We start from the raw sequence: 24,398 nt of genomic DNA, 5'->3' as shown, positions 1-24,398 counted from the left end.
TACAACCTCCTCCCCTCCACCCACCCAGCATACAACCTCCTCCCCTCCACCCACCCAGCATACAACCTCCACCCTTTCACCCACCCAGCATACAACCTCCATCCTTTCACCCACCCAGCATACAACCTCCACCCACCCAGCATACAACCTCCTCCCCTCCACCCACCCAGCATACAACCTCCACCCTTTCACCCACCCAGCATACAACCTCCTCCCCTCCACCCACCCAGCATACAACCTCCTCCCCTCCACCCACCCAGCATACAACCTCCACCCTTTCACCCACCCAGCATACAACCTCCATCCTTTCACCCACCCAGCATACAACCTCCACCCCTCCACCCACCCAGCATACAACCTCCTCCCCTCCACCCACCCAGCATACAACCTCCACCCTTTCACCCACCCAGCATACAACCTCCTCCCTTTCACCCACCCAGCATACAACCTCCTCCCCTCCACCCACCCAGCATACAACCTCCTCCCCTCCACCCACCCAGCATACAACCTCCACCCTTTCACCCACCCAGCATACAACCTCCCCCCTTTCACCCACCCAGCATACAACCTCCACCCCTCCACCCACCCAGCATACAACCTCCTCCCCTCCACCCACCCAGCATACAACCTCCACCCTTTCACCCACCCAGCATACAACCTCCTCCCCTCCACCCACCCAGCATACAACCTCCTCCCCTCCACCCACCCATCATACAACCTCCACCCTTTCACCCACCCAGCATACAACCTCCTCCCCTCCACCCACCCATCATACAACCTCCTCCCTTTCACCCACCCAGCATACAACCTCCTCCCCTCCACCCACCCAGCATACAACCTCCACCCTTTCACCCACCCAGCATACAACCTCCTCCCTTTCACCCACCCAGCATACAACCTCCACCCCTCCACCCACCCAGCATACAACCTCCTCCCCTCCACCCACCCAGCATACAACCTCCACCCTTTCACCCACCCAGCATACAACCTCCTCCCCTCCACCCACCCAGCATACAACCTCCTCCCCTCCACCCACCCATCATACAACCTCCTCCCCTCCATCCACCCAGCATACAACCTCCACCCTTTCACCCACCCAGCATACAACTTCCACCCTTTCACCCACCCAGCATACAACCTCCACCCTTTCATCCACCCAGCATACAACCTCCTCCCCTCCACCCACCCAGCATACAACCTCCACCCTTTCACCCACCCAGCATACAACCTCCTCCCCTCCACCCACCCAGCATACAACCTCCTCCCCTCCACCCACCCAGCATACAACCTCCACCCTTTCACCCACCCAGCATACAACCTCCTCCCCTCCACCCACCCAGCATACAACCTCCACCCTTTCATCCACCCAGCATTCAAGATTCACTTGCGTTGCCCCTCTACATGCTTCACGTTTGAACACAAGGCCATACGTTTGTTGCAGCAGTAAGATTGCAGCTTACACCACGACAATGCCAGATCAAGCCTCAAGAGGCAACGCTCGGATTAACGCGGTTTACACGGATCATTTTGTTTCTGACGGGATTAGGAATTGTTTAATCCCCTCGATACACGCTGGAATAAATGGTTGAGGTCAAGCGAAAACAATTGTTCCTGTACGTGAACTACTAAACGTTCTTAATGGTTGGTCGTGGGACACGGTCTGGTGAATAGTTCCAGAGTTTGTAATTACTGCTATGTTTCAGGAAGAGAATATATGGATGTAAACTTCTTTATTATGGTGAAACGTTGTGGTCCTCATAGTAAGGAAGTTGACTTCCATACATTTTCTTCCTTATGTGTATCACTTTGAAAGACTTGCTACTGCTATGTTTGATAACCATTATTGAGATGCATCATTACATGGATTGTTTGATAGGCTACTTAGAAGTTGACGGATGACAAAGTAGACACAAGTGATGGATAACAACGTCTTTAATATTGTTAGGGTGACGTTTCGGTATAGATCCTTATACCGTTGTCAAGCGTCATTACAGGTGTTTGCAAACAAAGGATTTAGGTTTGAAATGACTTCACCCAACTTTGTACCCGGCACTCGTCCCCATAGGTTTGTGTGTAGGTTGTTATCTAGGAGCGATTTGTTGCCAGCAGGGTAAGGTATAAGAACTGAGCCAGGGGCCTCGAAGCAGAGAACTGGAGCTGTTACGTTGAACATGCGAGCAGTTTCTTTCTTTGTTTCTTTGTCATCAAAAACATCGATCCTCGTAAATGGGATACGACGACATGCATTAACGAAGTCGGCGAGCCTGACCATCCGATCCCGTTAGTCGCCTCTTACGACAAGCATGGCCGCCTTTAGCGCAAGCATGGGTTGCTGAAGACTTATTCTACCCCGGATCTTCTCGGGTTGTATAAGAACTGCGCCAGGCACCTCGAAGCAGGGAACCGGAACTGTCACGCGGAACATGTGAGCAGAGCTGTTGTTATTGACAGACGTTTTCAAGTGTACATTAAACATTATACCAGTCTTCTGAATCCTCCCGTTTGAAGTTGTGCCTGACATCGGTGCATTTGAAAGCGTCGCTGAACACCGCATTTCCTTCAGTGGAAACTGAGTAACTTACCTAATAGCGGGAACAATAACCTGGCTTTGGTGAATGTAGAATGTACTGGCGCGTCTCATTCTTAATCACCACAACACTGCTATACCCAGGAAGAAATGTTGATGTATTCATGCGCGCAGATCCCCTATAGCAACGCTACTGGAAGCACAAACACAGCCTCATGTTCCACTGATCATTCAGTGATCAATCATATTTTTTCTCTTTTTGTATTGAGGACTATTTTGATCACGTTGAAAAGAGTATGCACTTGCCACACACACCACACACACACTATCCCCCTACCACTTGGCTGCCTCCTGCACTTGAGAAGGCCTCTGCTTTAGGCGCTTCCTCGTCTGTTTCAAAGACCTGGTTAGAGTGTCTAGATCAGCATACGATTTCATAACGTTCTTAGCCTAGTGGTTAAAGCGTTATCTCGTCATGCCGAAGACCTGGGTTCGATTCCCGACATGGGTACAAAGTGTGAAGTCCATTTCTGGTGTCCCCCGCCGTGATATTGCAGGAATATTGCTAAAAGCGACGTAAAACCGTACTCACACACTCAACTAGATGGATGTAGGATTGCAAAATCTGAAATTATTATCTTAGCATATAAAACTTTTGGTACTCAATATAAAAATGTTGGTTTTGATCCTATGTCCACTTAGTTCGTTGTTCACAGCAGCATTCTTCTATAACTATGTCCAGTTTAATTGGGGCAGTGGGATGGCCTACTGGTGAAAGTGTTCCCTCATCACTACGAAGACCTGGATGTGTTTCTCCACATGGTTAACGCGGGGACTAAAATTTACTGCAAACTAGCCCGACCCTTGTTACCACTAAAGACTGCGTTAACGACAAGCAACGTCCACGACAACGTCATCTGAAGTAGATGAAACCTGCTATCATCATGATACAGACGTTCGTGTATAGCAATACCCGTGACGTGACACTCTAAGTTACGGTGAAGATCTCCTCTCTTGCTTACCCAACACCCGACATCAGGCTAATTATAGGCATCCTGGTTTCACCACGAATAATTCATTCCGATCTTCAAAGTTATATTGGAAGTAGAGCTTTTTAATCCCCCTTGATGCCAGGTTCTCAGTGTTACAAACGTCAGATTTAGTCACTCAGTATTCTGGACATGTGTCTGTGTATTGACTAGCTGTCCTGGACAGGGGCTGTGTGTGTTGTATTAATATTTACACCGGGAGGAGGGTCGGGTGGGCGACTTCTTTAACTGACGTGCAAATTTCAACTGTGCCACCTTTCACTGCTTCCATTCATTGTGGAGAATAAATCCTTTATGTGCTACACCCTCTTGGCAGGTTCACTAAATACTTTTCGTTTCCTTTCAGAACCCAGTGCAGTGCAGCGCCATTGAAATCCGTGCAGACACTGACAAGGGCGGAGAGGGAGAAAATACGTCTGCTTTTTCCCGCCAAGTGACAAAACACGCGAGACATCTTCGAAGAGGAATATATGTGACATTTCTGTGGAACTCCGTTACTAAAGCACTGAAAGGTAGTTCCTGATTTCGCCTGATGTTGCGTCGGAGATGCGAGACATCCGTGCAGGTGTGTAGTTTTATGTGTGTGTGACACTCACGCCAACGTCATGGCGGGCCGTCCCGTCAAGCTGTACGACGCCTCCGAGACGAATGGGGGTGGGGCCTCTACGTATCAGCCCACGTTCATGTATGAGCCGGAGAGTCCGGTCCAACTGTTCGATGCGGCCAAATATAAGGAGAATAATAACAATGATAACACCACGGACTACTCTAAGACCGTCCAGGTGAGCAAAGCCCCCGACACTTTCCCGTGCGGACATATTCTCTGCCACCACTGCCTGCGGAAACACATGGCCAGACGGTATACCAGTTTGAGGTGTCCTATCTGCTTCATGAGGTTTGACTATGGGAGCGTGCCACCGTCACCGATGTCGCCCATGTCCCCGCTATCGCCCATGTCCCCGTTGTCGTCCATGACGCCGAGTACATCTATGTCATCTGTGGCCTCCTCTTCGGCGTACGACAGCGAACAAGATGCGAGTATCTCTTTGTTGACCAATTTTGACGAAATCGTTAAGAAGTTTAACGGGGTGAATAACAACTTGAGGCGTTTGAAGAGCGAGAGCGTTCAAAGTCGTAGCCTTGGGATGACCTACACCAGCACCCAGTGTGACCTTTGTGGGGAGGATCACGGAACGCTCAAGGTCATCCAAGAATTCAATCAGCTGTCCTTGAACCACGAACGGCCTAGCAGAATAGCGTCCTACTTCTATCGTCTGGCCCAGGGGAAGATGCAGACGACATTCTTCACGAAGGTGAACAGTGCCTGTGTCTGTGTGCCCTGCTCATACAAGGAGCTCCGTGAGACCAACAACTTCCCGGAGCTACAGTACATCTCGGACACCGATGCAATATCCAAGCCTCAGTCCTGCTTGGCGGAGGTCGGGAAGCTGATTGCAAAGAACGCCGCCCCAGTCATGGCCCTGAAGGGCAAGAACGTCATCGAGGTCGACCACACCATCACCATCAGGGAACGCGCGGACCAGTTCGACTTCAATGATACGGTTCAGCGAGTCGAGCGGATGGTGAAGCAGCAGGAGAAGGACCTCGTCAACATGGCGACCAAACAAATCCGAGACACTGGCAAGTTGTACCACGTCCAGGAAAGCAATGAGGTCGAGATGGACTTGGATGAAACCGTTGTGTAAATAACGTGGACGTGAAGCAAGTCTATGAAAGGATTAACTACATTAATTTGTGAACGCTTGTGTAACGTGGAGGTGAAGCAAGTCTATGAAAGGATTAACTACACTGATTGTGAACGCTTGTAGATAAGGTGTACTTGAAGCAAGTCTTTGTGAACGATTGTACATAGTATAATTTATAACAAACTTCCCATTTGCAGTTCTGATAATTCTATTGGATGGTGTGATTGAACCAAGTGTATATATGTGTATATAAGTAATAACATGGCGACTGCCTCGTCAGCCTGGATAGGCGACGACAGGTTGTGCAAGTACTGTCGGTGGAGGAAGATCTTGCTAGGATGTTCTGGATTCCTGCTATTGTTTATTGAGTGAAATTCTGCCAGTATAGATGGAAAATGTAGTTACAGGCTTGGATTTAATTGTGTTTATGCACCAAGAGTCAGTAGTAATATGCGTGTGACGTCAAACGTGTGTCAGTGTCACTGTGTGTACGTAAATGTACACAATCTTCGGCTATGTGAAGGTCATAAACAGTAATGACGTGCATTTGTTCAACCTGCATTCTTGACACTTCTTGGATAATAATCAGTGATGATGACGATGATGATGATGATGAAATTAATGGCAACCTTATCAGTAGCAGGCTGTAATTAATGTAACTACGGATTGTTAGCAGGGCCAACATTTCCTGGGACACCATACAGCGTGGCATTTGTATAGATTCAATCTAATGGAGAACGGTATGGATGGATTTCACTGTGGTGCACGATGGTGTTACGGTTGTCGTCGACGTCGTGCCCGTGAAGTGGTACAGTTAATATGTGGCATGTCATCATTGCGTCTGCAGTAACTATCAGGAATCCGCCTCCCTCCGTCGCCAACTCTGACCTCTCATTCTATCCCAAGTGCTGTCCGTGTTCTGAACAAAGCATAATCACCGTTCTTGCATCTGCAACAGCACGGGCCTGTGTTAATGGTGCAGCTATAACATAATGATGAAGTCGAATGACCACTGCCTTGCATCTGTAGTTTTCGAAATTGTGTTTGCCCGACCTTTCCTTGTGTGACCTTGACAGTGCCCGATATGACCTTTGACCTGGCAGGCACACCAGGAGACAGCAGGGGTAACAGTGAGTAGTTACCCCTATAACCGCCTCGATTCTGCCCGGACCACACCTTCAGGGAGATTAGTGACGTCATAGTGATTGTGTGCGATGTATTTAAGTGACGTCATAGTGATTGGGTGCGATGTATAGAGGGCACGTAGTGACCTAGGTGTTTACAAGTTCATGGATGTATAAACGATAATGTCAATGCTATGCAGTGGAATGGCATATACATGTATGTGATTGACCTGGGTTACCCGAGGTCACGCGAGGTTACCCGAGAAACGCTTTGCCCAAGTGCCCACGGATCTGTCCGTGATCTATGTTAAAGTTATTTTGGTGTTTATGGGAGCTATTCACCACGGACAGATTAGCGAGTCAATTTTGACTTCATGGCAAACAAGTCTGAATAGAGTGACGGAGAGTTATAGATGACTGTGATTTGTGACAAAGCCTTTCATTGAAATTACTTTCTGGCAATAACAACATGTCACTCTCGGAGGATAAAAACAAGACAAGACGACCAAGCAGACAGGTCAGGTTGTGTATCGACCACCACGTGACTGTAGTCAAAGCGACATCTTTGTGCGGTAGTATATTCTTAGAAATAGTCTATTTGTCATATTAATGGAACATAGTTTATTCTTTAAAACAAGATTTTGTTCGTCGCCCACTAGAATGGAGTGTGTGACTGTTAACGTTTCTTAGTATGGCAAAATGTCCATTTTACTAGTTTGTTGTATATGCTGGTTTGACAGAAGGTGATGATTTGCTGAGTCAGGTTGTTTTACCTTAAGTAACAAGGTGCCCGTTGTTGGCGACACATCACTGTTGTCAGCTTCGCGGGTCAGAATGTGTACATACACCGTACGGAAATGGGCCAAACATTCTCTATTTCATATGCAAGTTTAACATCATCGATACTTCCGTTCTTTCATCATGCTATCAGAGTGTGTCCCGGAACCTCTTTTGTCTAAGCATAATGTGGGGTACTCCATCAACTCTCACCCGGTTTATCTGACTTAAATCACCTGAATTCTATCTGTACTGTACTGCTGTGACCTTGGCATACTGCCATATGTAGCATGTTCGATTGGAACATATGGTGTTATTGTTAGCTAGTACTTATATTGACTATTGAATGCCCGCAATGAGTCATGTTTCCTGTGCGGTTTTCGATTCGACACTTAGCGCTCACAAAACAACAATTTCCTTACCACTCGCTGAAATAATCATTTAACTTATTTTTTTCGGAAAGGAGTAAATCGTGACAGTACGGTATGGATTAGTAGTGTAGCCATCCGTCGATGCTGCTCGTGGCAACAACGTGGGCGGCACGGTGTAGAGGATGTTGTCAGTAAACGTTGCTACTTGTTACCGTAATTCTTGATTTAAAGGAGCGTGGTTCCTGGCAAGTGAAATGGACTACCTAGATGTTACTTAACACTAAACAAAATTATTATTATTATTATTATTATTATTATTTTTATTATTATTATTATTATTAAAAGAGAGCCCCCCCATTCTGTTCACTCAGACGTGAATGCGGTGTTGACAAGCAATGGCAGGGAAAGTTAAGGATACCGTCTACGTGTTAACTGGGATGATCCGAGAATGTCTTCCTCCATATTATAACACCTCAATATACCGCGGTGTCAACGAGTTTCGGAATATAGATGCACATGCACCTGGTTTTGAGAATGGATTTATCATGAGGATATTTTCGTGTGTTTTTTTTTTTATAGTTTTACGGGTACAGTTGGTCATAAATTGCTCCTCTAAGGGTCCATTGTAACACTTGCCAGTTCAATGCCTTGATATTAAGATTGTGATGAATTTTACATTGTGGTCCTTCATATATTAGATCTAGTATTTGTGTTTTGTCTCAGGCACGAATCGAAGTCGTAAATTGTCTTATTTCTACATATTTCAAAATTCCCACACCTTGATATACTCAACTAAGCTGTGTCTTCACCACTGTAAATGTTGGCTTTTTTCTACACACATTCCTCAGCAATACGACCCGTTTCTGGAACACATCAACCATGCTTTGTACATTGAGCAAGATAAGATGGGTCCCACTTCCGCCAAGGGAGATAACTGAGTTTGGATCTGGCCCCGTTGCTATAGCAACTGTATACCCACGTGTCTTTCAGGATGTAATTAGGGTGGTCTGGGGCCTGTATGGTGCTGATGAGTTGTATATTTTAATAGTTGTGTATAATAATTTACCGTCACCACATAATATTATGATATTACCTAATCCTCGCAGAATACACATCGAGTGCAAGAACGACAACTCTGCATATGTAATTTTCTTAATATATATACTTGCAATGTACGAGGATTTCTATGCCCAGTGTGTGATCACGGTAATTGATAAGTTATCACTGAGCCATAATGATTTATTTATGAGGCGACATATGTCAGTCAGATGGCTCTTGCTCGGCGTGTATTCTGCTATATTCACCTATGCACATTTTTTGCCAGAAAATACCCAGCATGACTATGAAGTGCTATGACGTGTACAGCTCGGTCAGCGACAGTGTTTAGCGTAGTGATACATGTACGGAATTGTCTCGGCTTTGTACATACGGTCTTGATCTCGTGGCGATGTGGAATATAGTGCGTCTAGTTTTAATATGTATGATATACAGCTTTTTAAGTTAATGGAAATGTACTCGCATTATTATAAGTTGTTGAATTTAACATATTCATTTACTTACTTATAAGGCTGGTGTGATTTATGGAGTTCAAGTAATATAGTGGAAATAAAGTGATCTCATCGACATTCATCGACTCTCGTTGTATCGAACGCGGTTGTCTCGAAGTACTGATTATGAAAGTGACCAGCTGTTCGACTCTGTAGTCGTGTACACTATGGAGTATGTAGATGGTCGCGCGATACACAAAACATGGTAACGGTCATGTAAAGAAATCGTACTTGGTTAACAAAAATCAAAAACAGAAACGAAACTTGAAAATCTTGTGTATAAAAATGGTTTTGACAGTTATTGTTTACAGAACGAAAAGATTCCCTTTACACCTACATTGAAAACTCGTTGAGATCGCGCCAATCTGGACATTCCGCTAATCCGGACATTCCGCCTTCCGGACACCCCCGCCAATCCGGACAACCCGCCTTTCGGCTGATAACAGAACGTTTACCTGTATATAGCGAGACATCTTTATAAGCATACGTTTTGTTTTATCCGAACAATTTCATTGAGAACGTTATATTTCCGGATTGACGGGGTTTCGGTGTTTGCAAATACGTTTCTGTCGATACATGACTTTGCGGCAAGGTAAATCGTAATGTAGCGTATCGCGATGAATCGGGAGAGTCCTGCCCTAGTGGGTTTGGTGATGTCGAAATGTCGCAGTGTTCCTCTGTTACGTCTTCACAGAAGTGACGTTACTGAATGACCTCCATACTTAACAGTACTGTTCACACCCTGCGTCTGAACCGATAACAACGCCCGCGTCACATCGCCGTGCTGCATGGTCGTTTTTCTAGGAGACCTACACTGACAAGGTCATAGCATTTAGTGTGTAAATCACTCTATTCAAACACAATACACTCAAGGCATACTAAACTTTCAAGTATTCAAAAATCGCATCGGAGGCAGTTAACAAATGTTGAAAATTCAGGTTAATTCAATTGGGTTTCAAAAAGCGTCTGTGTCTGTTGACACAGGTTGTAAAACTCTCCTGTCTGTCTCCCTTTGCGTGGGCGGAGGTCGGTTCTGGAGCGAGGCGTGTCTTGCTACACACGCTGTTGAATAGAAAAGGCATTCTTATTTAACACACAGAGAGAAAACGCAGGGGTATTTTTTATTGGAAAGGGTATTAAAATAGAAGTGTTTGTTTTTTCCGCAACAAGAAACAGGGTACCTGCATGTGTGAATGGCCTCGTTCACAAACTTAGCTTAGCGGCGCGCCCGTCTTAGTTAGATCGTCTTAGTGCTAAGAGATGCGGCGGGACAGCCTTGTGGATAAAGCACTCGCTCGTCACACCGAAGGTCCGTGTTCGACTCTCCAGATGGGTGCAATGCGTGAAGTATATTTCTGGTGATCACATTGCGGGAATATTGCTTAAAGCGCGAAAAGCCAGCTCACTCAATCATTCCGTACTGCTTTGTACCAGCTGGGGAGATCAGTGTAGGGCTGACATAATATGATTATCACTGTTCTTATCACCATCGTCATAATAAGCACGATAATTTAAATTATATTTGGATCTGACATAATGAGACAGATTACTGCAACCTAATTTTAATCGCCTTGTGACATACAAGCAAACAATGATAGTTTCAACGCTCTTAATGATAGTTGTGTGGCAAGGAAGGGGGACCTGATTCACCTGGTGAGGTGAGGTTAAATGGGGTTTAACATCGCGTCCAAGATTATTGCCCTTATATAGCGACGTGTATGCATGCATGTGTGTGTGTGCGTGTGTGTGTGTGTGTGTGTGTGTGTGTGTGTGGCTGCTTTTACTAGTCCGGACTGATGCCGATGTATAGTGCTAGCACACTGAGATACCATGCCGCAGTTTAACACGAATACCCCACTCAGACACAGTATACTGACTCAGAGCCGACAAGTCTTTGTTTTAGCCCCTTAAAACCGAGCGCCAGAGAGGGTAACAACAAGTACCACCTTTTAACGTCTTTTGGTATGACGCAGCCAGGGATCGAATCCCGACGGGCGGACGCTCTACCACTAGACCACGGAGCCGGTCGATTCTATACTTCACAGCACTGAGCACCTCACAATGATTATTAAAAGTAAATATATAATATACCATTCAGTTGACTAAATCGGATGTGAAAATAAAACATGTAAGATTGAAACAGTCATGGCGGTCCTAGCCGCCATGTTGCCACTGAGGCAGTTGTGTGTACATAAGTGTCAGATGAAAACAGGCTCAGATAGCTGCGCCATTACACGGCATTCTTATGCTGACAGTCGACTGCAGTGCCGGATGAGTCAGGCAGGGTATTGAATGCCCTCCTATAACGCTACATGCGACACAAGGCTGTACTTACCTGGCAGATAGACACGGTCACGTGACCTGCACAGCTGGCGTAATGTTGACTTTGAGAGCATGCCAACATGTACGGGCCAATTACATCTGCACCGCCAGCTGAATGGTGGCTCGTGACTTGAATGTTTTAGTTTTGATGATGAAGGTAAATATAACAGTACACAAATATTATAACGGTTGGTATTTAACAACATCTGATCTATCTTTATGGCCCGAGGACATAAGTGTAAAGCTTTTTTAAAACAATATGTAATTCATATTAATTATCAACTCCTTGGAATGCATACATTTAATGTCAGGTTTTAAAGGGTTATGGTGGGTACAGGAAAAGTATAGGGCCTGTTCAAGCCTTGAGTGGGGCGGTCGGGTAGCCTAGTGGTTTAAGCGTTCGCTCGTCACGTCGAAGACCCGGGTTCGATTCCCGACATGGGTACAACGTGTGAAGCCCATTTCTGGTGCCCCCCGCCGTGATATTGCTGGAATATTGCTAAAAGCGGCGTAAAACCATACTCAATCAATCAATCAAGCCTTGAGTTGAAAAGTATTGGTTCAGTGTGACTTTGAGTCCGTATCAAAACACTACTGACGCAAGCAATTCAGTTTTTATAGAGATTTATGGTAAGAGTTTAAGTGTTTCCCTTCAGAATTGACCTTTTTGTCAACAATAAAAAACTTCTGGTTGTAAAACTTAGAAAAAGTTTTAAAAAAGAAATTTTGAATGGGTTTTCATTTCAGGCCCAATATTTTAGCCCTTTAAACGCAAATTTACGTAACAAATAGCGTTGTTGTTGTGGTGGATGGGGCTCTTGACTCGTCGAAACGGTGGGAGATTTACGATCGGTTTTGTGTGTCAATCTCAAGGCTTTATTTATTACGTGTTTCAAATCACGGGGTTTCGGGGGCTGTCGTGGATAAATTCTTGTCCCCAGGAAACACCCTACCCCGTCTCTAGGGACACAGGTGTTGCGTGGTTATCCATTCGGCACGCCTCGTCCCTTTCCGTTAGTTAGATATTCCCTAGGTTATATCAGCAGTGAACGGACTCTGTTGGGGGAGCTGGGCTCGTTTCCACAAACTCAACGTGAGACTATCGTAACCTTCCTTTGTGCACACGGTCTCCCACTATGCCACGACTGACGTATGCTTGTATGGAGGCATCATCCCGGGGCAAGGGCGTTAACTGACGATACAAGTCCAGTTCCCACCCTTGCCGAACTAGACAGGAATGCCGGAGTTACAATTTGGCTGGACTAACGAATCTCTGCATAGTCCAATCAAAATCGCGTCACGAACTAGATATCCGGTTCGTAAACAACATGGACTTCAACGTGCACATTTCGGTCGACTGCAGGAATTGCAAATCATGTGTACCGCCAACTGGGTGTCGACAGATAGTTTGCAAATCCCTTTGAACCAGATTTTGACATCGCATTGAAGGTCATTAATATTTTAGGTCACTCCTCAGTAGAAACTTCGGTGTTATAATGTTCGAAATATGCATTTGCAAAATTACCATTATCATATTTGCCACGTTAGCGTGAAGCTCAGTGACTTCCACACATGCGTAGTGTAGTTATTCCGAGTTTTCACGATCAGATTTGAGTATTAGGATTAGAGCCAACTGATAACAAAACGACGGAATTCATGCCATGTAGGTTCACACTTGACATGTCAAACATCGCACGGCAGACATTCCAATATGTCGTCGTCATTGTGTGTGCTGACCTGCACGCACGTCATGAAACAGTCAGACGTGACGTGTATGTAGGAGCAGTTCGTGACAGTTCGTGACAAGTCGTGTCATTCCGTAAAGCACGAATGATGGATCGACACCGGTTGTCACTGGACCAAGTCTGCAGCTAAACATGGTGAAGAGGACTATATATCTTAAAGACGTATTCTATTGAGGTGTGATATTTATTATATCAACCAACTTGCTAGATTTGTTTAAGGAGGTGTGTTTTAAAGCGTGTATACTGCCAATATTATTCATATTTTTTCCCACGCGCCGAATATCAGTTTACGGAAAGAGACGAGTGGTTACGATTCGTCGCGGAATCAGACCTGGATTATGCTTACATGTTTGCGATTTGTTCTGAAATCTTAGTTGAACATAACTGACGGTATAGTCTCGAGCTGACTCACTGCGACCGGTACTAGAACGCTATATTCACTTTGCTTATGGAGATCGTATCTTGTCACTCAGTTTGCTGTAGATTGTGAAAAAGGACACTTGTTTGCATATATATTTATTTTGTTAGTTGTACTGTGGTGTGTGAATGTCGCAAGGCAACGCCCTCGTGAGCTGCGTTGTACTCGGGGATAATGCCTCGTGAAGTGCGTTGTACTCGGGGATAATGTCTTCGTGAACTGCGTTGTACTCGGGGATAATGTCCTCGTTAGCTGCGTTGAACTCGGGGATAATGTCCTCGTGAAGTGCGTTGTACTCGGGGATAATGTCCTCGTGAACTGCGTTGTACTCGGGGATAATGTCTTCGTGAACTGCGTTGTACTCGGGGATAATGTCCTCGTTAGCTGCGTTGAACTCGGGGATAATGTCCTCGTGAAGTGCGTTGTACTCGGGGATAATGTCCTCGTGAACTGCGTTGTACTCGGGGATAATGTCTTCGTGAACTGCGTTGTACTCGGGGATAATGTCCTCGTGAACAGCGTTGTACTCGGGGATAATGTTCTCGTGAACTGCGTTGTACAGAGGCGTGGATTTGATATTTGTAGGACTGTCGATTGTAAAAAGTGTACAGAAAGACCGACTATATTTTATCATGTCATTTATCGTTGTTAGAATCTCTTAATAAAGTCTGCTTTATCAACTGTAGTATTGTGTTTTGTTTGCCTGTTAAATACCTTCATATTCCATGTTTCAAATTAGAACGAATGTTTGAGTATTCAGTTTCAAATAAAATACAGAGGTATCAATTTGACGTAACACGTGCCTATCTACTAAACTCCCTTTAAAGTACTGTCAAAAATGCTAGAAAAATACCCTTTGCCTGTTCAAACAAGATAGAATGTTTCACAGTCTGTTGCTATTGAAATATAAGGCTAGATTAGGTAGATTTGCGTTATTTTGATATATGGTATTTTCATAGTCCTATGATTCGTATTTAATAAAGCCCGAAAAAAATATTCTAGCATGGTCCATCGTTGTCCACGTCTACGGCAGCTGTGGCCATGGTTACATGTGATTACGGGATACGTCACATGATTCCTAGTGCGAAATCAGGTTCCGGTAGAAGCGTTCGTTAAATCTTCACGATCATCCGTAGCTGGTCAGTGAGTTGGGTTTAATACTGCCTGGAACAGTGTTTCAGTCCCATCACGCCGTGTCAGATATAGTGGGAGGACAGACCGAGAAGATACAGCAGAATCGAACACGGGGAACATAGGATTCGAGACCCGTGAAGATTCTGGGTAGCTTGCCGAAAAAGACCACTATGCTTGTCGTAAGGAGCGACTAACGGGATCGGGTGGTTAGGCTCGCTGACTTGGTTGAGGCATGTCATCGTATCTCTATTGAGTAGATCGATGCTCATGATGTCAGTCACTGGATTGTCTGGTCCAGATTCGATTATTTACAGAACACCGTCATATAGCAGGAATATTGCTGAGTGCGTCGTTAAACAACAAACAAACCCAGGATTCGAAACGACGACCACATAACTCTGACACGCCGAAGGGACGTAACTCTACTCATCGAATTGCGGGTTCCTTAGCCGACTGGACAACTTTGCTTCCGAACTGGAGTTAGCCAAGGGTGGATATTGTCACCAGCATCCTGTGAGTGAGTGAATTTGGTTTTACGTGGCTTTTAGCAATATTCCAGCAATATCACGGCGGGGGAACGCCAGAAATGGGCTTCACACATTGTACCCATGTCGGGAATCCAACCCGAGCGAACGCTTTAACCAATGGGCTATCCGACCGCCCGTATTCTGTGAGTGAGTGAGTGAGTTTAACGCTCTCCTTACAGTATTACAGCTATACTACAGCTATCAGTTTGAGAGCTGAGAGACTCCAAAGTGATTCTTGTGTGTGCTGCCCGTTCAGAGTAGTATTAATTAAGTTATTAGCATGATATACTCACGGAGATCGGTGGCATCATTAGTGTCAATAAGTTAACCAAGTGCCACCACACAGGATGTTTGCAGATGAACGAACGTCGGCAGCAACACCATCAGCTGACCTACGACGAGGACAGGGCCCCGTTTTACAGGGCAATCGCAGTGTTCCGGATACCGTAAGTCGGGGAGAGTGCTAACATCGCTTCGTGCAGCTGGACCCGGGGGGGAGAATCTCTGTGATACCATGAAACATCATCACACTGCTCCAATAATACCGATGGATAGCATCCCGGAGTTAAAATGAACTGGATCTACAATTCTAGCCAATCTGAAATACTCCGCACGCTGTTGAGGATGAATGTATGTTGTCAAACACTGTCGACTTCATGTTAAATCATGAATAAGCGACGAGCCCTGGGGGCCAAGGCTATAACACTCAAACGGCGTAATGTGATATAATACACACACGTTTGGGTGCAGATTCATCAGTTTTTGTTAATATCTTGTATTTAAGGCCTCGCTTTTCGAGATTTTACGGCCGCTTCAGGTAACGCGGTCAAACAAGCTTTTACATATTGAAGTAAGACGAGTTCTATGGATGAAGCTTTTACATATTGTACGAACACTTCTGTTACACCCGCTGTACACAGGTGTAAATCACGTCACGCTATTCACAAACAAAGGTGATGCAGAACAAGTAGAGCCGCAAATATACATAAACACATTGTCACGTGTCGATTCCCAAATTGAAACCTTACGTTAACCAAGAAATCTGTACGCTGAAAAACTTAGCATGAGACGAACAAACAACCAACAAGCGGTATACAATCAACAAATGTATTCCAAAATTAACTAGGTTACTGAACAGTTATTACAATGTACACAATAGAGAGGTGGTACAATATTCAATGGCAGTACACAATAGAGAGGTGGTACAATATTCAATGGCAGTACACAATAGAGTGGTTGTACAATATTCAATGGCAGTACACAATAGAGTGGTGGTACAATATTCAGTGACAGTACACAATAGAGAGGTGGTACAATATTCAATGGCAGTACACAATAGAGAGGTGGTACAATATTCAATGGCAGTACACAATAGAGAGGTGGTACAATATTCAATGGCAGTACACAATAGAGTGGTGGTACAATATTCAATGGCAGTACACAATAGAGAGGTGGTACAATATTCAATGGCAGTACACAATAGAGTGGTTGTACAATATTCAATGGCAGTACACAATAGAGTGGTGGTACAATATTCAATGGCAGTACACAATAGAGTGGTGGTACAATATTCAATGGCAGTACACAATAGAGTGGTGGTACAATATTCAATGGCAGTACACAATAGAGTGGTAGTACAATATTCAATGGCAGTACACAATAGAGTGGTTGTACAATATTCAATGGCAGTACACAATAGAGTGGTAGTACAATATTCAATGGCAGTACACAATAGAGTGGTGGTACAATATTCAATGACAGTACACAATAGAGAGGTGGTACAATATTCAATGGCAATGCATAATATGATAGCAGTGGTCAGTATCAGATGGGAAAAATATCGTGATGATAGCAAAAGTTGGTGATAATAATATAAATTCACCCAGCGACGGCAGTGGTCAAGCTTCAGAGACTGGCCAAGGCAGGGATTCAGGGGTGATGAGTGATCCACACACGAAAACTGAGGATTTTAGTTTCTTGATAACATTATCTAGCCGACTTTTAATTTATTCCGATTTCATTAACTCTATTCAATTCAATTTCCTTATTTCCGTACTGATGGAGGCCACAGGCCTATAGTACATTTAGGATTGGTACATTCAGAGTAGTAGAGTCTATAACATAATTAAAAAAACATTCTGTGTCTCATTGCATGATAAATGTACATAGATATTTTTTTGTAAAAGTGAGTACTTAGAGCTGTTTAACAGAGATGTGAATTTAAAGAAATTGGGATTGACATGGTAATATTCAGGTATATACTTAGCCCTTAATGTTGCATAAAATAGGCATATAAGAAGGAAGCGGTGTTAATCTTCAATGTCATTTAGGGCGCACAAGTGACAAATGCGTTCTTTTAATACCCGTGTAACGTCCAGTTTCAATAAATAAATCGTGTGAACAACATCGAAATCTTGCTAGGGAAACTCGAATTTCTTTTACATTTAAACAAGATAAATACTGTTCGGGATATCAATCATTTTTTACCATTTTGTAATAAATACATTTGTTTGATTCAGATACAGATTGAGACCAATTTTGTGAATAAATTTATATATCTCTTAGTCTTTGTGTTAATGATCTAATGAAATAAGAATGACATTGTATATTTTGTTCCCACCATACATAGCCATAACCAACAGAAAACAGCAAGTCTTTTACGTCTGTTACCCAATTTAGTTTTCAATTTTTATCAAAGAATACCATCATATTATGACATTTCTTTCGGGAACCTATAAGATGGCATATTCGATAATCTTAACCAATATTTGATGACCTTGATATGAATTGTATAGATTGGAAATCTGCCACAATCACCATATACCATAACACTTTGTGTATTAACCTTAACACCAAGGAATTTCTTGCAGGCATATAAATGTACTTTTTCTATTTGTTCAAGCTTACTGAGTCCCCATATCTCTGCTCCATATAATAATATCGGACTTATCATTAAATCTATTATCTTGAAGAACGACTTGCAAGTAATACTTCCAAGAGTAAAGATTTGTTATAACACACCAATTAATACCTTTTGAGCTTGCATCGAAGCTTGCTTTGCATGCATAGACCAACTAAGATGATTTGTAAAGTATACACCTAAATACTTGTAGAAAGAGGTAGTTTCTAGGCGTTCCCCTTTCCTTTTAAGCAAGTATCCCACCATTTTTAAAAACAACAATCTTCGTTTTATCTTTGTTTACAGTTAATTTCCATTCCTCACAGTACTTTTCTAATTCGTTAATTTGTGACTGTAAGCCGCCAATACTACTTGAGATAATATAATATCGTCCGCAAATAATAGTACAAATAATTGTGTCATGTCAGGATGTAGTTGAATTCCATTTGTACACTTATCTTGAATTTGTGTTGCTCATTCATTTATAAAAAAGGAGAACAAAAAAGGACTTAGTAGGCAGCCTTGTCTCACTCCAAGTTCACTATCAAACATTTCCGTCAGTTCTCGGTTATTTCTGACACATACTTTTGCATTTTCAAAAATATTACATAGAAGTTTGCTCATTTTACAACTAAGACCAAGGAGTACAGAAGTTACCATAACTTATGTCGTTGTACAGAGTCAAATGCATTTACAAAGTTAACGAATAGAGCATTGAACTTTCCACCTTTTGTACTTAGATACTTTTGTACGATTGTTTGTAGTATAAACATATTATCAATAGTTGTATAACCTTCTCTAAATCCAGCCTGGTCTTCACTTATTTTATCCATAGCATTACCCCAGAACACTAATCTCTTGTTAATGATAGATGTAAATATCTTACTGAATATGCTTAAAAGGGTAATGCCTCTGTAATTATTTACGTTATTTATATCACCTTGTTTATGGATTGGTACGATAATACCAATCGACAATGAATTTGGAAAATGTCCATTTTCTAATTTCAAATTAAATATTGAAGTAGTAAGTATAGAATCCTATATGCTTTTTTCCAAACACTGTTGTTTTTGCTAATAAAATGTATCTCTCTTTTGTCTACACACAGCGTTATACTTATTTCTAATGCAATTGTACTCATCTAGCGAATTTGTGTCTTTCTGTATTCTAAACCTATTTAGAAGTTTGCATCTTACCCTTTTCAATCTCTCACACTCAGCGTCAAACCATTTATTAACAACAACATCTGATTTTACATGACGGGCTCGTCGTTTCATATCGGCACCAGCCAAACATATATAGCTTCTACGATATATTCTACGCTGCTATCAATATTGGTAAACGCTATTTCGACAGATTTATTGAGTAATATTTGGATATTATCTGTTAAAAAGTTTAGTCGAAATAGCTCTTGTTTGTCGTAATCCCATACAAACTTAAACGACCTATCACATTTACTTTCATCGGATAATTGTCGGCCCACGTGAAGCGAGCGTAATTTCAGTGTGAGCGAAAGATGTGCCGATTAAGTACGTGACGGTATCGTAAAATCACTCGTGTACTCCAAAAGTGATTATGAGGCAATCACATAATCAGTTACACTTGTGCCATTGGCACATATAAACGTATAATCTCCTACTTGGGAATCTGTGCCACATCGTCCGTTCATTATATGAACATGTAACACTGAACAAAGATCTAACAGACATTTACCGAAATTATTCACAGTTTTGTCAGCTGAGAATCGCTGGACGTTAAAATAATCAAGTAGGAAATCCCAAAAGGAGTGATTTTGACTTTCAGTGCGGTCAATTATGTCGGGTTTGGTGCCTGTACGAGCATTAAATTCTCCGCCACACAAAATATACACATTCGGGAGACTAGATAGTATGTCTATAAGTCTATCTTGGAATATTGTTATTCCATTTTTGCAATAAAAGCCAAGTTTATTATACCAGGTTGACCTGAATATAATAAATCAGAATCAAGACTAAAAAGTGTTTTGTCAAATAATATAAAAACAGAGTTTTCTGTTATTTTGTACCATTTTACATATTTGGAGAACTGTCTTTTTATCAATACTAATATCCCACCCGAATGTCTTCCAGTGTTTGATATTTTATCCGCATCCTTAGTAATAGCTTTATGATCTGGGAGAGCATGTTGTAGGTCAAAACTGTTAGGCCATGTTTCAGTTATTCCAACTACGTCGAACGACTTTATGTAGTTCAAGAAGTCAGTTTCTGTTATTTTTTGTGAAATACCGGAAATATTCTAAAATATAAAATTCACAAACAAGTCGTCAGATTTATCACAAGTGTCTGTTTCTATGGCATCATGAAGAGTCATATAAGCTCGGGTGCTGTCTCTAACATGACCCTGGCCCCATGCCTATCGGGTATGTCCCCTGTAGGACGGGCAGGAGTTGGATCTGGTCAGTCGTCGTGATCCAGTTGTAGATCGTCGTTGATGTTCCACCCCAGTGTCAACGTTCCTGTGTGGGTCGCGAGGTGTTCGGTTGTGCTCTATCTGTATATTCTCCTCCTTAGCCACATACACCATTTTATTTCCTTTATAATAATACCTGACATTTGGATTCTCAGCTCTGAATCTAAGCAATTCCTGTCTCTGTGTGTTGGTCAGGTCGTTGGCTATACCAAATCCTTTGTCTCTGAGGACTTCCCTCATTTTCACACTGACATTTTTCCGCCCAGTTACACATTTTAGCAATAATTGGCCTTGTCTTATTAGGACTCATTCCCAAGGATGTGATTCGCATACTCGTCTCTTCCTTGGGCAGGAGATGTCAGGCCGCTATCGATTCCATCGGGGGACAAACGCGTTATTGATGGTAGCTGACCTTCACCTTGGACTTCTCCTATGTACCGATAACTGAGATGACTACAATCACCAAGTGTTCTCTCTACAACATTTTGGCTCAATACCTTGTACGGTTCCTCGTATAAATGTATTTTCCTACCTCACACAAATCTGGCTTTCCGTTTCTTTTTTTTGAAGAGTATACAACAATTCTTGTTTTGTCTTAATTGCTTGAAGAGACCATGTTTCGCAATAATTCTCTAAATATAGATTGGCGTTTGGAATCCAATTACAGTGTCAGAAAACAGGACATCATCAACATAAAAAGGAGAACAGTTCCAGTAAATCTGGGGATAACGGAATACAATCTGTTCAAGTGGATGTGAATGCCATTTACCAATACATTAATTTAAAATGAGAATCAAAACGGACTAAGACCACAGCCTTGTCGCACACCTAAGGGACACTTCTGTATTTACAGTTTTCGGCGTAGGCATGTAGTGTGCCAATAGATCGTGACACATAAAACGGGCATAAATTTTAAAAAAAGAAGACTTCATGAAGGTTCCCAACACAGACCCAACAACCTTTGTACTTCGAATATAAACTGACGTGCAAAATAAAGTATACACCAATGTTTTATGATGGCTAGGAATTAAAGCAAGAATTGGTTATTCGGCGGTTATGCAATGAGCAGAGCGAGGCAGGTATCAGTTTAAGTTGGTTCACAGATACCAGACATTCAGCCTAGTAACGTTTTTATAAAGTTTCTTAATATTTTTGGGGGCCAAATCCATTTTTCAATTGTATGCATATTTTGCCCGTCAGTTCAGCCTAACGATGAAACTTCAACCGTTTGCGCATATCTTAAACAAGAGTCAACATACCACTTGAATTCTCAGTCGAGAGCTGTTTGTTTATCTTATTGCTCTTGTCTTCCGTTCGCACCCGATGAAGCTGGGCAATGGGATGAGCGACAAACCAAATACGTATAGTGGCCGAGAGGGGACATCGCTTTCTCGCTTTCTCACTCTATCGCTTTCTCGCCTTATCGCTTTCTCGCTCTATCGCTTTCTCGCGGTTAAGCAATATCCCCTCTTGACCACTATAGTATGGTGGCCGAGAGGGGACATCGCTTTCTCGCTCTCTCGCTCTATCGCTTTCTCGCTTTCTCGCTCTATCGCTTTCTCGCTTTCTCGCTCTATCGCTTTCTCGCTCTCTCGCTTTCTCGCTCTATCGCTTTATCGCTTTCTCGCTCTATCGCTTTCTCGCTCTATCGCTTTCTCGCTCTATCGCTTCTTCTAATGACTAACTATAGTCATATGAAGGAATCGGGTGTTCTTTAACTTCTTTTGAACAGTATGTGCTGTAAATCTGGAAATTAACGTTAAAGTTAAGCGTAGACATAATTACCATATTCGACGTAATAAGCCCCCAGGGCGCTCTCAAAATTAGAATATTATTTTGGTGGGAAAAAAAGTTGAGTTGAAAGATAAATTTCGTGGTTTATGCTGACAGCCTGAAATGTTTATGTACGACAGATATATTTTTCCCGAATTTAATTCCCCATAATTAAGTGTGCACATAGCCCACGAGTGCGTAATATACGCGAATAAATAAGTCTTGTGTACATTAATCAATCGGAAGGGGTGCTAATTGGGATTGTTCACTAGCCAATATATTCACAAATATTGTGCGTTTATTAGAGAGCGGCGCTTATTACGTCGAATACGGTAGTTATACTTTGCATTTATGTCTCAGAAATGACTGTTGATAAGACGGCCTCACTGAACACTTTGAATAGCGGAAACACCAACTTGAATATAAAACCAATCAACTATCTATTTCCACATTACGGTTACTGAGAACAATATGTCATCCAAAAACCAGAAATTACATAATGAACATCCGGTAGTATTAGCACTGCTTGGGTGAGGACTTCCACCTTGATGACATCTACTCCGCAAACAGAATAAGCATTGATATAAGCGTTGTTTTCAGGAAAACACTATTGCCTTTTAGGAAGTACGTACTACTCAGCGCTATTGAGCGGTGTTATTTGCTGTTTGTTTCGATAACTTGGCCTGGGGGCGGGGGATCCAATAGCTAAATAGGGCCATATATCAATCAAATTCTTTTTTACGCAGAAACACGTGGATTGTTTTAAAAGCACATATGTCTGTACTGTTAAATTATATTTAAGTAGATAGTGAGAAAATTTCAACATTCTCCGTCCATATGTATAATTTGAAATGCGACTTGGAAAAATCTCAGCTCCTCGCAACGCCCCCCCCCCCCCCCCCCCCCCCCAGGCCAAACACCTTTTTATCGTATAGAAACACATGACGCATGCGACCCATATCGTGGCCAAGAGGGAATATTGCTGTACCGCGAGAAAGCGATAGAGCGAGAAAGCGAGAAAGTGATAAGGCGAGAAAGCGATAAAGCGAGAAAGCGAGAAAGTGATGTCCCCTCTCGGCCACCATAAATACTTCTTGTCAACTGTGACTATAACAAAACATTCGTAAAATCTCCATCAGTAACCCGTGGCTTCTCGTGTCTCGGTAACCAGCCTCCACTCCATCATTAGATCATGGTTGGTTTGGTTGGTTTGTTGTTTAACGCTGCACTCAGCAATATTCCAGCTGTATGACGGCGGTCTGTAAATAATTGAGTCTGGACCAGTGATCCAGTGATTGACATCATGAGCCCCGACCTTTCTATCATTGAACACGTCTGGGACATGATAGGGAGTCGTATACGTCAACGTCATAGGCCGCCGACCACGTTGGCCGAACTTACCCAGGCGCTCCATGAGGAGTGGGACAGACTCTCCGAAATCTCCAAATTGGCAGACTTATACGCAGTATGCCTCGTAGAGTGAATTCATGAATGTCTGACAAATCGCGGTATTTCGCACTACTGATCCAAATTAACCAACTCTGAAATGTTCCATCTAACCAGGATAGTCCTTCAAGATCGTTGGCGGTCACATAATCTACTGTCATACGTCACTGCCGGTCATAATGTGTTTCCACTTCGTTCATTATTATCATACGACTACAACTGTATCTGTTACAATGGTGGACATTTTAAGTTATTTCCGACAGTCCCCAACGTTTTAAAAGATATATATTTATCATAACAGACTGGAGAGTTAGTCAATAGATCCTGAATATAGAGAAACTCGCATGGCGGTTATTTCACGGATTTAAACACAAGGGATTTTTTTAGAGGGATATGAAATACAATTTGTACTACGCAATTAATTTTTGGCTGGAATTTTGATGTACAAAGTTTGTTTATCCAAATATGACCATTTACCTTGTTTTGAACTGAATATGACAACAGTTGTTAGGATATCTATTTCTACGTAATATTGAAACATATCATTGCTACTGTATGTGTGCTGCTGCAAGGTATACCATATAT

General features: G+C 42.8%; 2 protein-coding genes across 11 annotated transcripts in view; one reads left to right on the top strand and one right to left on the bottom strand.

The window, feature by feature from the left end:
* LOC139474824 (uncharacterized) overlaps positions 1–14,258 on the top strand; it is a 73,414-nt gene extending 59,156 nt beyond the window's left edge. For all 10 annotated transcript variants that reach the window (XM_071257964.1, XM_071257956.1, XM_071257960.1 and 7 more), the window contains one exon: positions 3,923–14,258. In XM_071257964.1, coding sequence (XP_071114065.1) covers positions 4,182–5,282 — 1,101 coding nt within the window. In that variant the 5' untranslated portion in view covers positions 3,923–4,181 and the 3' untranslated portion in view covers positions 5,283–14,258. The remainder of the gene's footprint in view (positions 1–3,922) is intronic.
* On the bottom strand, positions 13,693–14,220 carry LOC139474103 (GRIP and coiled-coil domain-containing protein-like). The gene has a single exon (XM_071256971.1). It carries the CDS (start codon positions 14,218–14,220, stop codon positions 13,693–13,695), a length of 528 nt encoding a protein of 175 aa, XP_071113072.1.
* Positions 14,259–24,398: the final 10,140 nt, after the last annotated feature.

The sequence above is a fragment of the Haliotis cracherodii genome, unplaced genomic scaffold (genome assembly GCF_022045235.1).
Source record: "Haliotis cracherodii isolate W230 unplaced genomic scaffold, xgHalCrac1.p SCAF_3, whole genome shotgun sequence".
Taxonomy (NCBI): Eukaryota; Metazoa; Mollusca; class Gastropoda; order Lepetellida; family Haliotidae; genus Haliotis; species Haliotis cracherodii.
This window is presented reverse-complemented; position numbering and strand designations above follow the sequence as displayed.

What these genes read in the sequence shown, in the direction of transcription:
- LOC139474103 (XM_071256971.1), bottom strand. Translation starts at nt 14,220, where the DNA reads ATGATAAAATATAGTCGGTCTTTCTGTACACTTTTTACAATCGACAGT.